The sequence below is a fragment of the Corvus kubaryi genome, unplaced genomic scaffold (genome assembly GCF_017639235.1).
Source record: "Corvus kubaryi isolate FWS band 111438036 unplaced genomic scaffold, C.kubaryi_AGA036_p1.0 135, whole genome shotgun sequence".
NCBI lineage: Eukaryota > Metazoa > Chordata > Aves > Passeriformes > Corvidae > Corvus > Corvus kubaryi.
Genome location: NW_024580669.1, coordinates 5,234,356 through 5,249,926, shown reverse-complemented (window position 1 = coordinate 5,249,926; position 15,571 = coordinate 5,234,356). Strand labels below are relative to the sequence as shown.

At 44.6% G+C, this 15,571-nt stretch overlaps 1 protein-coding gene across 9 annotated transcripts in view; it reads left to right on the top strand.

Annotated features, from left to right (window-relative positions):
* The window catches only part of FRMD4A (FERM domain containing 4A), a 359,132-nt gene that overhangs the window by 258,973 nt on the left and 84,588 nt on the right, over nt 1-15,571 (top strand). For all 9 annotated transcript variants that reach the window (XM_042053262.1, XM_042053270.1, XM_042053280.1 and 6 more), the window contains 2 exons: nt 2,369-2,463; nt 9,901-9,993. In XM_042053262.1, coding sequence (XP_041909196.1) covers nt 2,369-2,463; nt 9,901-9,993 — 188 coding nt within the window. The remainder of the gene's footprint in view (nt 1-2,368; nt 2,464-9,900; nt 9,994-15,571) is intronic.

Below are 15,571 nucleotides of genomic sequence, written 5' to 3'. Positions count from 1 at the left end.
TCCCACCCCTGCCCTCTCAGGTGGGACACCCAGCCAGGCTGAATGATGGCTCATTCCCTTGCTTAGCAGCACAATTGCTCATTTATCAAATAACTGAGTCACACAGAGCACTGGGCACCAGGCAGTGACAGCCACGTGGCTCCCAGCCTGCAATACTCTCCAGCATGAGGATGCCTGGATTCACCTCCACCAACTGCCCTCACCATGGCCTTGGCCATGGAGGAGTCAGTCCTGTGATGCATTCCCACTCCTCCTCTAGTGTTAGCCCTGGGCTGGGTAGAAATCCCTTTCTGGTGCAGAGAGAATTTGGCCCAGCAAGGAGAGAAAAGAGCAGGGATCCTTGGGCAAGGGTGGGGAAAAGCAAGGCTTCAAACTGCACGTCGATGGGAGGAAACAAACCCTTCTTCCTCTCTCTCCTTTAAAAGTTTGTGCTTGTTTGCCTGTTGTTAAGCTGAAAACTCACCCAATGCCCCAATAAGTACCTGCACTGAGCCTGTGTATCTCTGAATTCACCTGGCAGTCTTGCCCTCCTCTTCATCACAATATTTGTGTATATCATAAGTCAAACTGTAGCTTGCCCTTAAAATGCTCTGACAAAGTGAGGTTCATCTTACAGGAGACAGGGATGATGCAGATGTCCATCCCACCCAGCACAATACCAGGAGAGAAGTATCTTAGGAGTCTCCAAAGGGACTGGTGTAGCTGGTGTGCTCTTTGTTTGGGTCTTTGATGGGACTCACAGGGACAGGGGACCTGACTATGATCCCATGCCTGGTCCACTCATCTCTGAGCACCATTTGGGAGCTTGTTCAGGAGTGAAGGTCAATGCAGTCACCAGCGCTGTCATAGCAGAGCCTCCAATATTTGTGCCTGAGAAGTCTGACTTGGGAATTAAAATGAAGCTGGTTGCATCCCACCTGTTTATTATCTGCCAGAGTGTTCCTCCTACACAGCAACTTCTCTCGTATTCAGAGGCTGCTTCAAGCCAGGGCTGCATTTAGGCACAGCTATTGCTTCTTTCTTTGCTGGCATGACCTAGAAACCCCCTGTGCATTGGATGTTCCCACAGGGTGGGTAGAAGATGCTGTAATGCTCATATGAATGCCAGGGAAATATACAGAGAAGTGAGTTTGTCCCAGCTGTGTCAGATAGAGTGATAGTGCTGGGTTTAGGGACATTTTCAGAGAGTCTGAGAGTCTTATGAATCTGTTTAGGAGTTAGGTACAAATCAGGGTTTTTCTACTATAGTTGTGTTTGTGTTTATAGGACAGAGCAGTCGATTACAACAGCAGGGTTTTCATGTCCCTGCCACCCGTTTTCCTCACAGCATCATCATTTCACCTCCGTTTAACAGCAGGTTCACGTCTGGGGTAACTGACTCAGCTGCTTGGCAGACTTGTTGGGGCAGTCAAGCCTGCAGACAGTTTTATTTTCACTGAGGTTTGCAGCACAGAGATTTGTAGACCAAATCCTTATAGGCAGTCGCCAGGGAGCATTGTTGGGATCTCTGACCCCAGCTGTGCCAGTGCTGCTGTAACAATTGCAGCTCTGGGATCTGGGGCAATTACAGGCTACAGTTACCTGGATCCTTTGTACCCCTGTTTCCCACAAGTGAGTGTGCTATTGCCAAGTCTTCAGAAATGTGGTTGGAAAAACCAGAGCACAGTAGAGCAGATGAAAATTCATCGAGGCAGGAGTACATATTAGAGTTAAAAGACAAATAAGGTTTTGCAGTAAAGGTAGTGATGAACCATGCTCTGTTTCTCTGAGCTTGGCTTTTATTGTCTTACAAAGAGTATTCTGAGAGTGTGTGCTGCTTTCCTTTCTTTCCTTCCAAGTGCCTAAATTTGAGGATGCATCCTTATCTCTATATGACAAGCAATACTGAATGGGAAACTATTTTGTTCTGTCATTTACTTCCCATTTGGTCCTGTCACATCCTATCTTTTGGCACTGTGTATTTTCTTAGTGTTATGAGCGTATATCTATGCTGTGTGTGAGAGAGTGGGTGTCTGAATTGTGTTTGCAAAGGTCCCTGATAAAAAGTTTTAACATCTAAAATTATCAGAGAGGCAGGAGTGAGCTGGTCTTGGTAGATCCGAATGCTGGCAGGCAGCAGATCATCTGTCTGCAGAGACATTAACTGCTGAATAGGTCAGAATTGCCAGGTTTTTAGTATTTACCTAGGAGGGAAACTACTGCTCATTTCAAGGAGCTAATGTTCCTTGCAGATTTAGCTTGAACACCAGAGGGAACATAAAAGCAACAGCTGTGGAGTAGTTTCAAGGATAGTGTTTTCCTCCTCAAGCACAGTTCAGTTCTATCCAATTCTCCCCATTAATCACTTTCTTTCATTTTTGTTTTTCAGCCAAAGCTTTTGGCCAAGGAGTTGCTTGACTTGGTGGCATCTCATTTCAACCTGAAGGAGAAGGAATACTTTGGAATTGCATTCACAGATGAAACGTAAGTGTGAGAAATCAAAGACCTAAGAGGCAACTCTTGGCAGCACTGTGTGCAGCAAGGTCCTAGACTAAGGTCTAGGGAGGCAGGGACCAAATTACCACAAAATTTGAGGTTTTGTATCAAGACAGGCCATATCTACCCCCAGATTAAACAACAAGAATAAAATTTGCACTGGAGAAACATTAAAGGTCTGCCAAAGGCTATGATTAGTCCCAGACTGTGATCCTTCAGTGGTACTGCAGCGCCCTGTTACATTTTTCCAGCTGTTTTCTCTCAGGAGGTATGCCGTCCTCGGCATATGGATTATGTCTTGTATGGACACCCACCTTAGTTTGCAATAGGTTTTTCCTTTGTATATTAATCAGGAAGAGGCTTCCCACACCCAAATCATCTCAAAAAAACGAATTTCAAGCCAATGCTGTGTCCCCAGAACAGCTGAGTAAGCGGCATTGCTGTCATGAGCCAGTTCCTCTCTCCTACTGAAGTGGAAGGGAAATGTGAATTATCTGCTGGAATAATGATTCAGGATCGGGTAATCAGAGGCTGCTGGATAATTGCACAAACATATCCGCATTCATCTCGGCAGCAATCACCCCTCTAAAGTCAATTCCTTTGGCAAGCACCTGCCTTGGGCAGCCTGAGGCCATCTCAGGACACATCTCCCAGGATGGAGGAATGCTCAGCAACAGGCACATGCAGAAGCAGGACCCAAATCAGACAAGACCTCAGAATCTATCCCAGCTCACTGACTTGAGTAGCTCAGCCCTGTAGGAGATCTCCAACCCAACACAAATTAACGAGGTTAATCCTCCAAGGAGCAACAGTAGGAGGCACTGGCCTTCCACAAAGCAGGAGGAGAAAATTGCTCCTGCCACAGTGTTTATTCTTGGAGAGAGCAAGTTACTCAGTGGGTGCTCTATAAGAGGCACAGGAAAGCCATGAAGGGAATCCAAAGCACACTAGGAGATGAAAATGTTCCTTTAAAAATCCCAAGAGCACAGCTGAGAAACAAGGCACATCTCAAACTGTAACCAGAGACCAGCTGAGCAAGTCCCAACTCTCAGTTCAGCTGGGCGGGCACAGGGCTCCCCTGGGAGTGCAAGGAAAGCTAATGAGGAGATATCAGCAATTAGAGAGAGCCCAGCCTCCCCTGGAACTTCCAGGTTTAACTGTGTGAGCAAAGATCTGGGTTAGCAAGGGAGGAAGTGTGAGAAGCTGACAGAGGTTGTCAAGGCAGAGCTCGGAGATACATGGTGGGTGCAGATGGATGTGCACTGTCCAGGCAGGACTCAAAGGGTTAGGTGATGGCATCCACTCACTTGGTCACCTTCAGGCCTGTAGATGGAGCAGGGTGCTTTTCAGGAGATGCTCAGCCAGCCCAGATGAAAGATTTGGGGTCACCCTCATTAAATGAAGGAAATGCAGCCCAGAAACAAGCAGGAAGTCCTAGCTGGTCTGAAGCTGGTCTGCAGCCCTTCTGCTGTCCCACAGTGATTGTATCATTTGCACTGAGGCTTCTTCAATGCTGTGAAAATAACCTTGAAAAAGTATTTCCTCTTCAGTTGTAAAATGCTTTGAATAGAGTTGGCACGATCAGCAAACGTTTTATTTGACTGAACACAGCAAAAGAATATACTTGGGGCCTTGGGACAGAGTCTTGGAATAGATGTCCCGAGTCAACTTCAGAAAATAAACAGGGCTGTCTATACCACGGATCTTAACCTGCAATGTGAAATGGAAGTTTGAAAAATCCCTTTTCTTCAAAAAGTAGTAAAAAGAGTCTTTTAATGTGCATTTACAGGGCACATAACACAGACCTTTAGCTAATACAGACCAGGAATGCAAAAAGAAACCCTTTAATTCTGTGACAGGCCTTCAAGGACTTCCTTCTCTTCACTCTCCACTGAGTTTCTATGTGCTTTACTAGAAGGGGACTCATAACCAGCTAAAACAGAACATGCCTGGTTCATAAATGTAGTTTGAGGTTGCCTAAATTGCAAGTTTAGAGAGAAGAAAAGCCGCTGAAGTATTAAATCAATTCTTCTATTTAAGAGTACAAGCTCTATGAGAGTAATTTACTTAGAAATTATTTGGACTGGGGATTTCCATTCATTAGTTGTGCTCTATCATGACAACCTTAGAAGAAAATCAATAGGAACAACCTTTCCGTTGGCAACTTAATAGTTTCTTGTAATAATATAGGGTCATTACTGCATTCAGCGTGACTAAAATTAGATTGTCAGACCATTATGGAGGGGAGAATAACACCTCCTATTTTAATGATCATAGGAACATTTTATAGCGTGAGCCATTAACTGCAGGAGAGCACAGGTCAAAAGGGTGTCCCTGTGCAGTACAAGGGGCTAAGCTTCACAGGAAGCCAGAAGAGCAATATCCTGCTTGATTAAAAGTGAAAAGGGATGGGGAAAGGGCTTGGGTTTTAGTTCAGCTGGTTATGAATTGCCACTAACCACCCTTTCCCTTGGTATCAGCTCCTCCAGCATTCACTGAGACCAGGTGGCCAGGGTTACTGCAGACTCCCCATCTGGGCCATGGACAGGGTTTCTACATCCCTTACTTGTCCTTAGATCAGAGTCACCTGCTCCATTGAGAGCTACCAACTTTTGCATCCCACAGCTCCCCACAGTACAGGGTACCACCCTTCCCTGGAATACCCTCTCATCCCTGGGAATGGGGGGAAGCCTATTTCCACTGTCCAGCCATGTGGCAGAGCCAAAGTGAGGGAGCAGGTGTCCCACATCCGGGTTGAACAGCTGGTCCAATGGAGGGTGCAGCTCTCAGAATAACGTCCTGCTCTGGCACTAGACCAGTTCCTTTATCACCAAGTCCACTGTGTTGCAAAATTTGTAAAGTTAAACTTTTGTGTCTCCATGAGCTTCTCAGCCCCTTCAAAAGTAATTGAGAAAATCTGTGAGCTTAAAGGGCTTTTTGTTTCTGTTGCAATTGATGGAAATATAAATAGTTTATATGGTTCCTATTATGTGAACTGGTCTTTCTCAATGTCCATTCAATTCAAAATGAGTCTGACACTGAAAGGGTGTGAGTTGATTTATTGGTCCAAATACCTTTATAACACAAATCAATGTGGATCCACTTTTCAGAAAACTGGGCACTAAGCAGTAAAACTGTATAAATGGAACCACCTGGAGGCAAAGTACTCATTGATATGCCACTCTTTACTTATAAAAGAAAACAGAACTACTGCACACAATCGACAAAATGGACCCTGGGCACCAAAATCCATATTCAGTCTGTATCCTAAATGGACCCAGTTTCTTTTCCTAAAAGTGATTATGTGGTTGTTATTGACACACCAGTTTAACTGCCAACATGAGTACAACCAACAGAGGAAAATTATCTGGCTTCCTATAGTCAACCTCCCTATAGGTCCCCCAAAACTGTTTGCACCATTATTTGTGAATACACTGATAGAAATATCTGAATGAACAAATAGATGGTGATAATGAAACAAAAGCTACTTTGTGTCTCTAAACTGAACCATGAAGGAAATCCAGCTAGACACGGGCATGTATGAATGGGATCCCAGTGCAAGCTGCCTAAATTGGTCCATGAAACTGTCAGGATTACTACATGCCTAGGGTTATATGCCCATATTTTTTCCTGTCTTACATGGGATTGTGCTCCATGAATAGTTCTGCTGACAACAGGAAGACAGATTCCAGAGCAAAGTGTTTTGTGGTGCAATGGCATCAGGGTTTGGCTCCCTGATAGTCCACATTCACAGGCAGATACCAGTGATTGCTCACTGCTGCTGTTCTCTACATGCCACACATGCACGCTTGAAAACAAGGAGTTAGGTGACAATCTGCAGTGCAGAAGCCCTCAGCGATGAAAGACTGTAAGTAGTAATTGAGTACAGTGAGCAGTTAGCTCCTGGCAGGGATTTAAGTGACCTTCCTCCTCTGAAGGAGCTTTGGATTTAAGCTCCATGCAGATGAGACTAATGAAACTCTTCAACCTAAAAACTCAGCAGCAATTAAATGTGTTATCCAGTACTCAGAACCGTGTACGTGTGCAACATAAATGTGGAACTGGTATGCATATGTATATATATGATTATACCAACCAGTTTCTCCTGTTAAAATGAAACAAAAATGAAAAGAGCAAGTATTTTCAAAATAAGAAATACCTTGAAGTGATTTTTTGTGCTGTGCACCATGGCTTCTCAACCCTTTCTTGTGCATGTTAGGCAAACCCAGACATTGCTCTTGAATAAACACAGAGGTAGACAGTAAGTCCATTGTCAACAACTCGCCCTCGGTGGGAACTGCTGTGTAACACCATCAGCTGCTGGTGGCTGCTGCATTGGTGGTACAAATGAAACTGGACAGGTTCTGCATAGGATGCCAGGTTTAGTGTGGCTTTTCCTTGCTCTGACAGCATTTTGCACCATGGCCTACGTGGTAAATGCTCAGGTTGTACTTTGGCTAGGAATGGGTGAGCACGGCTTGTTTCAATCCCATGTGTAACTGTGCCTTTACAGTTAATTTCAGCCTTCCTGAGGCCTATTAAAAGAAACATAAAAGCACTTCATGACAAAAAGAATACGTAAAATTAGATTTCAAGATGGGAGATGCAGCAGGAGATGTAGATCCCTCTAATTTTTTTGGTGCTCAGGCTGAGAATCTATCAATGGGAATTATTATCTGACAGCCTGGAGCATCTGCCTTTTCAAAACCAAAACTTGTCAAAGTACACATCTGTGCTGAACAACAGGAAATCATGCAGGGATCCCATACTAGCATGCCAGCAGCAGAAATGATGGAAGGAAACCCCCCTCCACTGTGCTGCATGCCCGGCTCTGCATCCTGTCCAGAGCAAGACCAGTTAGTCCCTACATCCAGACAAGTTAACAAGGCCATCCTCACCCTGATCCCAGCACTGTCCAAGGCTGGGCAGACTTGCCGTCAGCCCCTGTACTGTAATGGAGACGTGAGAAGTGACTAGTTTGGCTTGAAAATCTGCATTATATCACCCCTTTCCAATAGCCACACTGACAGCAAGTCTGTGCTCCTACTACAGAGTATAGGCTGCCCTTTACCTCAAGTGTAAAAAACAGAGAAAAAAATTATTTAAAAACTTTTTCTAGAGAAAAAACTGTCTGAAAGCTAAAATGTCTTGGAGAGAAACATGGGTGTCTAGAGCAGGGGATAAAATAGGCTTTGATCCTTTTGTACACCAAAAGATGTCCAGGATGAGTCTGAAAAGTCCCTGACTCCACATGTTTCACTTGTACCTAGCTGAGACTTAGTACTTCTAAGTAATGCTAAACAGATGCAAAGGCTGCTTAAACTGAATTCCTGACTTCTATATGGCAAAATTCGAGGAGAGTTTCTTTCTAAATGTTCTGATCCCGAACCCATGAGAGCGATGAGTGGAGCTCACCAGTAATTTTGAATCCCTTGGTTCAAAGCAGCTTGCTGTGCTCAGGTGAGCATACGCAATGTTCCATCAGGTCTCCAGGGCAGCCCAGAGCTGCCTGGGCAGGAAGGTCCCTGAGCTGCCCATCCTCTTCTGCACCTCCATGTACAGAAATTCCCATTGAACCCAGGCAATCCAAAGCCTCCTGAAAGTGCTACTTTCCCTTTTATTTATTTTTCTAGGAAACATGGAGTGGGGGAGCTGTAAATCCAGTTAAATTGCTACAGGGATGTCATTGCTTACGTTCCGAAGGGGCTTCTCAGTTGCCCAAAGATCATGCACATGCAAACCCTTGTGAAAGCTTAGTGTGTTTGCTGTACACAGGGTACATTGCTAAGGCTTGTGGCAATTCTAGAAGTTATTTAATGGGGTTTTTTTTAAAGCAGGCTCTTTTTTTTTGCCTTTTTTTCATTTTCAGTGGAATGAAGAATTATTCTTGAGGATTAGAATGAGCTGGTGAATAGGCACTGGAATAAAGCTCAGGACCTCTGAGTTCCATTTCCTGCTTTATTTGCTGCAAGATTCTCCCCCAAATCATTTCAATTCTCTTTCCCCTTGCTTGTCTAGACAGCAGAGTACTGAAGGCAAGGGCTGCCCCTCCCTCTGGGTGAAATCTGGTCAGACTGAAATCAACAGCCAAGAGCTCACAGCATGCAACCCTAGCATCACTGAAGGCAATGGCAAAATTCTGGCCAGCTTCAGTGGGGCCTGAATGTCACCCTAGGTATTTCCACAATGCCTAATTTAACAGGGCCTTTATCTCAGCTGGGGAGCGAGATGATGCCATCATGAATTTTTGCCTTTTCTTTTATACCCCTGTTATACCTTTTTACAACTTCTGTATTCTTAGTGCTTTTTGCCTACATTCTTGGACTTGTTTGTTCAGCCAGGAGACTAAACATTTTAGAAGCTTTGTAGGTAGAGGTTAGTGTGCCCCAGACCCCAAGGTCCTCTCCAGAGCACATTCTGTAAACTAAGATAGAACCATCCAGGGGAAGGTTCCTTGGGGAGGGGGGCTTATTCAAGCCTCTCATTGGGGAATTTTTGATAGATATGCTAATTAGTAAGACCTATAATGTTATACCAGATCTTTTGGGGATGTGCACTGTGGCATGCATTTCAGTGCATTCGACCTGGACATATGCACCTAAGGATCCTTAAAATAAGTACCAAGGTAAAATCCCTTTTTCCCTTCCAACCGTGTTTGACTCTTGATTTTAAGACCAGGAAAAGGCATCAAGATGCCCCTGTAATGCAAATAATGGTATTTATAAAGTACCTCTCACGCACATACAGTTCTGTACAATGCGGGGAATGTGACAAAGAACAGAACTTCTGCCCAGGAAAGCTTCCAGCAGCAAGGCGTGAATGGATAAATTATAGGAGAAAATAACAGTGACAGGTACCATCTAGGCAAAAGAAAAGCAGCATGTGGTAATTGGAGCTGGAACGCTTCATGGAGCAGCTGTTTTTCAACAGCTCTCTGAAGAAGGAAAAACGAGGGCTGGGCAAACATAGAGAGGCTATTGCAGGCATGTGGGTGGTAAATAAACTGTCTGAGGCTGTAGAGTCAGGTTTAGCCTTGAGTGATATACTGTAGGCATCATGGAAACTCTTAACCATAAGGATTTCTAATGAAAATCTTGACAGACTTTTAATGATACAACTGCTCCAGGGGCCTGTAATAAAAAGGTGAAGCTTATAACATTTTGGGCTGTCCTGATTGCTCAGTGCTGCCAGCTTTCACCCTGACAGATTGAACTTTAGCAGTTCGATTCCCAGACTGAAACACTGCCAGGATGATATCGCCTCTGCTCCTCAAACATTTATTGTGTGTTTTTCAAATATCATGCAATAGTCCAGGGCAAATAGCACACATTTTGGTTCACATTTTGTAACACGTCAGACCTCATTGCTGTGAGGAGTGAGAAACCTCTTTGGTGCCAGGCTCTAAACTGTCTCTTCTCTTGCCAGGGGACACTTGAACTGGCTTCAGCTGGACCGCCGGGTGCTGGAACATGACTTCCCCAAAAAGTCAGGACCAGTTGTTCTGTACTTTTGTGTCAGGTAAGTGCCTGATGGCAAACCCTTCCCATGGGATACAGATATGGACAGCCTGTTTCCTGGAGGCCAGAAAGTGAGGCTGTCAGTTTCTCAGAAACACCTGTGGGCAAACAAACACTTCCACAGAGGTTTCTTTTGAGGTCTTTGGCTTTGCAAACTCTTCTCACACAAGTGTAAACAAGTAGTAGCCACACCAACACCCACAGTTGTCCACAGGGAAATGTTGTATGAGGGCGAGATCAGATGTTACGTATTTACACTTCTACTTGTGGACTTTGAGCTGGAAAGTCCAAGCTGGGTAGGGTGGCAGAACAAAGCCCTCTTTCTGCCAAGATAACCCACTTGAGCCAGCAACCTGCAGGGAAAACACTCGCTTCCTCACTGGTGAGCCATCAGTTTCCTCTGGATTGTGCCCACAGTGTGCATTCTGTCAGGGACCGAATTAATCCCTGTACAGCTCTGTCGTATTCACCTTCTGAACTCAGTGCTACAGTGAATTACCCACAAATAGCAAATGATGGCATTTTATGGCAGCCAGTTGGTTTCTACATGGCTGGACCGGACTATAAAAATTTTAATGAAGATTATAGCGGTTTGGGAGCTTCAAACTTCATCTGGGATTTTTACAAGGAACTGTTAGTGTTTGGAAGCTGCTGGAAGCTGCCAGTGCTCTTGTGCACACAGTGCCTTTGCCTCCAAGGGAGATATCTTCTGAGAAGACAAATTTGCTCCTGCAGCTTTGAAATGCCCAGAGAGAGGCCAGGGGCTGGGATGGCATATGTACAAAATTAAGTTGAGGGTTTTGACTTACTTTTAATGGATAGCTCATGTCTAGATCAAGCCAGTGCAGCGTAACTGTGTCTTTTTCTGTTAGGCTTTCTACGCCAGTGTTATATTACATCTGACATCACTCTCATTCATTCCATAGTATCCACAAAAAATGAAGACCTACTTTTGAGTTTCTTCCCCTGAGAAGCTTTTTTTACTCCACACAGTGGTTGTCATTCTTTTAACTTCCATTACAAGGCAGACTTTTTATGAGAAGAGATTCTTTGTTCTGTTATGTCCCCATATTTAATGATGAATATATCTTAGGACACATCAAGACTGCACAAAGCCCTGTGAGTCCAGAATTAGTCTGATATCTCCCAAGAGAAGAATTTAGTCAACACTTTGGGTGCTTCAAACTGTAAGGGTAGATCTTGAGCTGAGCATCTCCAGCATGTGAGGTCCAGATCCACCTGTGCTTAGAGCTGTTGATGCTCATTAAGAACACGGTGAGTCAGTTACCAAATATCTTGTCCAGGTACCAAACTGAGGAGTGTGTGCTAAGACAGGGATTCCATGGAAAGCAGGAAAAGCTCTGAGTGAGCAAGAGCTAAGTGCCGGGCTTAGGAGTGGAACTGTAAGATGTGTGAGAGCCAGTGCTACTGAGCCACTCTCATATTCATTTCAAAGACCACTCAACAAGCATAAATATTGCCATCTGTATTGTTTTATGAAAGTTGGCAGCACAGTGGAGACCAGTCATTCTAGCAGGATCCTAGCCAAGAGACATCCTAGGATACAGATCCATATAACAGTTAGTGAATGAGTGACCCCTCCTGCTCTGGAATCGTAATCCGTAGGGAAAAACTCAGCATTCAGTATCTGCGTATGTGAAAACCAGACTGACTCTGGGCTTATACTCCTATTGGTGGCAGTAGTGAGTGGATTGTCACACTGAGTTAGGATTTGGATTGGACTGGGAGGCAGATGCCTCAAGAGTTAGGAACAGGCATTAACTTACCATGCCTTTTCTAGTGCTTATTTCCCTTGTGGGTGTCAGATGCTGGCAGAAGTTGAAAAAGTTTCCCAGCACATAAGGAGTTCCCATGTCCATCCTTAAATCCGATCTGAGCAGAAAGCGATTGAAGACACCAGCTCCAGTCAGATGGCTGAAGCTGGAAAGCCCCACATATCTGTTACCCAGTGGTTTCAGTGCTGGCTTGGGAACTAAAGCAAGGGCTGAAGGAAAGGTCATAAAAAGACCCACCCATAGACAGGGGTTTATTTTCATAATCTGGGGGTGTGCAGCAGCTTGCAGAGCCATTCATAAACATACTACAAACAGAATGCTCCCTCTCCCCTGCTTCCACCAGGCAGAAAGCAGAGATAATTAGTGCTGTACCATACCTAATCACAAATGTGTTAATTTTTAAGGGACTGGGTGCCCATAACACCTACTGTATCACTGGTAAAGGCTTGCCTGTGGTTGCAGGTACCTTCTTGCATTACCTCTCCCATTGCAGCTGACAAAGCTTAGTTTGATGCTGGGGGTCCTTACTGGGGAGATACAAGTAATACAAGTGACTGGATGTGCCAGATGCTCACGACACAGAACTCTGTTTACTGCATTGGGATTTAGTAATTGTGTGGGGTTTTTCCCTCTAGCCGAAGTAAATGTACAATTCAGTCACACTGCATAACTACTGAAGAGATGAAGCCTCAGGCAAGAAAAGTAAAGGGTAGTTTGTGAAGCGGAGAACCTACAGTGAAAACATTTTCACCTTTAATGTGACCATCAAATGGTTTTTACCCTCAACGTTCCTGCAGCAATTTTGAAAGGCAGCATGCCCACCAAAGATGCCACAGATTTTAACCTGCTCTAAAAGTACATTTAAAGGGAAGCCTGCCTTCTTAAGAAAGGCTTCTTGAAAGAACCGTGCCAAAAATAGGAAGTTTCACAAGCTTAGCAGTGTGAAATTCTCCTCCCTTTTTTAAAATCTCTGCAGCACTGTTGAAGCTTTGTCTTTTGACACACATTTCCTTGGGGCTTGACATTGTTGAACACTGATCTCCAGTGTCTTTACTCTCTTCTGTTATCAAAGACCAAAAATTTCACAGCACTGTGTCAAAGGAGGAGGATTTTAGAAGGATGTTTTTAGCATTGGTTTGTAAGAAATTGCTTCTTCCATTGTACATTTACATAGCTACTAAAGCCTGCCTGTCTTCAGGTTGTCATCTAGTGCTTCAATGGCAGATTTCCACTGAGAACAGCATAGGAATCTAGGAAACAATCAGAACTCTTGGGCAGCTGTGAACTGCCCCATGGCTATTGTGCAATATTATTTTATAAGACTGCTAATATCTGTTTACATAGCTCTAAAGCCACACATGAAAGTGAGAGGGAGTGTTGTCTGTCTTGCAGGGGAGGAGGCACATCTAGCAACAGAATGGGAGTGATATTAATTCTCATCTTAGAATTAGCTTGCCTGGATGGTGAAACTAATTCCCTGCCTTAAAGAGTTTACAAGTCAGATGAGAGTCACCACTGAAGTCCAGAAGAGGCAAAGGATAGGGATGAAGAAAGGAGGGATTGCCTGATTAGTTGATTTTACAGAGGTGTTTTGAGGCCAGAAGAGAACAGAGAAAATGTACCTCCCACCACAAGCTTTGGGGTAAAGTGCAGGAACCTAAGTACAGTATGGAGACCTGGGCAGCAGAGGAGGTAAACAGATTGCAGGGGTTCAGATACAGGTACACCCTTTCGGCAGGGAAAGAAGCATTTTGCTTGGACTCATACAAACAGAAGGAAGGCAAAGTTACTCCTTTTGTATAAAGCTTTGAGGTGAGAGAGAACCAGAGCACAGACACACTGTTTATTCATGGAAAGCAAAGTTGGCCAGGCTCTGCAGTGAGTTCTCATCCTCAAACAATGGCCGTGTGAGATTAGCAATCCTTAGCAAAGGAACCACCAGCATGGGTCTGATCTCTTTATCTTCTGTATGTTTGTCATGCTGTTAATTTATATGAACAAGCTTAGCAAATAAAATTCACTCCACTGGTGGATCTTTTCCCAGGAATGAATATATTTGTTCTCAGGGTAACTCTACCAGCTAAACAGTGACAACTCACTGCAGAAGTCGTCACACTAAATCAGACTATGTCTCATATGGAAAGGCTTTTCTTTCAGAAAGGCATGGAACAAAATGTGAAATAAATCCTCAATATTCAAATACACTGTGGGGCAGAGTTTGTATCTATGGGCTGGCAGTATTCCCACAAAGGAATGCCTGTGTTCAGCAACATCTGGCATGTGTTCATACATACTGGCTAGGCTGAAGTCAGCATGGGAGCTGTGGGGGCTCAGGACTCTCAATATTGAGGCCAGACATTTTGCCAGGTTACCACAGTTACTACAGAACAAAGTGGCCCTAAATAAGAGACTGGCACTGAAACACAGAGTGCAAAGCTCATGGGTGTCTTTTCTCCCCTTAACCTGAAGGAAAGTAGCTCTGTGTGCACTGGTGGTCGTCCAGATCTGGGCCAGGTGGGCAGTCTGAGATGAGATTCACCACACCAGAGCTGAGGTCTTTACCTGGCAGACAGCACTATATCACAGCTAATTAGTGCAGTCTCCCTGTATAGCCACTGGAAAGAAATAGGCACCTTTCAGGGACAATTCATCTGACTTATTTGAGATGAGTGCTTTGGAATTCAACAAGTTGCACACTAAAATACCTGTGTCTCTTCTCTGACCTCAGACCCCTGCTCAGATGCAGACATTTCCACCTGATGCATCCCTCTGTCCCATCAAGGGCAATCTGTCAATTTAAAATTATTATTTCAAGCAGGTTGGTACAGCAAGGGTTGACGAAGCATTTCCTATCTACAAGGTTTCACTTGGCTACTTAAATGGAATTGGACCAGATTTCAGCTGTTAATGAGGCCTTCTGCTATTTTAGTCCTTCAGCCCTTCTTTATAGCCATCTTTAAACCTGTATTCCATTAATACAGGTAATGCTAACAGTGAAAGAAGCCAGACACCATTTGAAAACAGTTGACCCTGGAAGGGAGACAGTGATTCTTCATAGGGCTAGATGGACCTTAGAACTTGTTACTGAAATGCATTGCTGCCTCACACATGGGCCAGAGACACTTATGAGGTGCAGATTCAGCGCATCCTGTTCCCAACTTCCCCAACTGACTCACGTGGCAATCCCAGCACACCATGGCTGTGTATGCCACTCACAGCTACTCAGCTTGGCTTCTCTCCAAGAAATCAGATTAGGGGTTGTGATGACAGAAGCCTGCCATGCCAGGAAGAACTGAATAGAACCACATGAAATTAACCTGAGCAATTTTTTGTCTGGCACAAAATGGGCTGTGTTTCTCCATTCACAGCTTCCCCCACCAGAGGAGGGTACGTGATGTTCCAACGCTTTGGTCCAGGCAGGGAATGAGGAAATCACCAGCTCCTGTCTCTCCCCTCTGAGAAGGGAGAAGGAGAAGACAGCCCTCTTTCTGCCGCATGGTGTGAGACTGGGGTTTACAGGGACTGGGGGAAATGCACAAACAGATTATTAAATACATCAAATTTGCAGTCAGGGAGAGGGAGAGAAGTGGTAGAATTTGCTCTCACCCAAGCTTTGTTACACCTGTTAGCACCCAGGAGATGCTAACTCTTCTCCTAACTGCTCCTCTCCTCTTCCTTGGTCCTGTGCAGATCCCTCTGCACTGCAAGCAGGGCAGCACCCGACCCCAGTTTGCCATGGAGCTTGATCATCCCAGGAGAGCTCAGGGAACCACCCTGAGATGT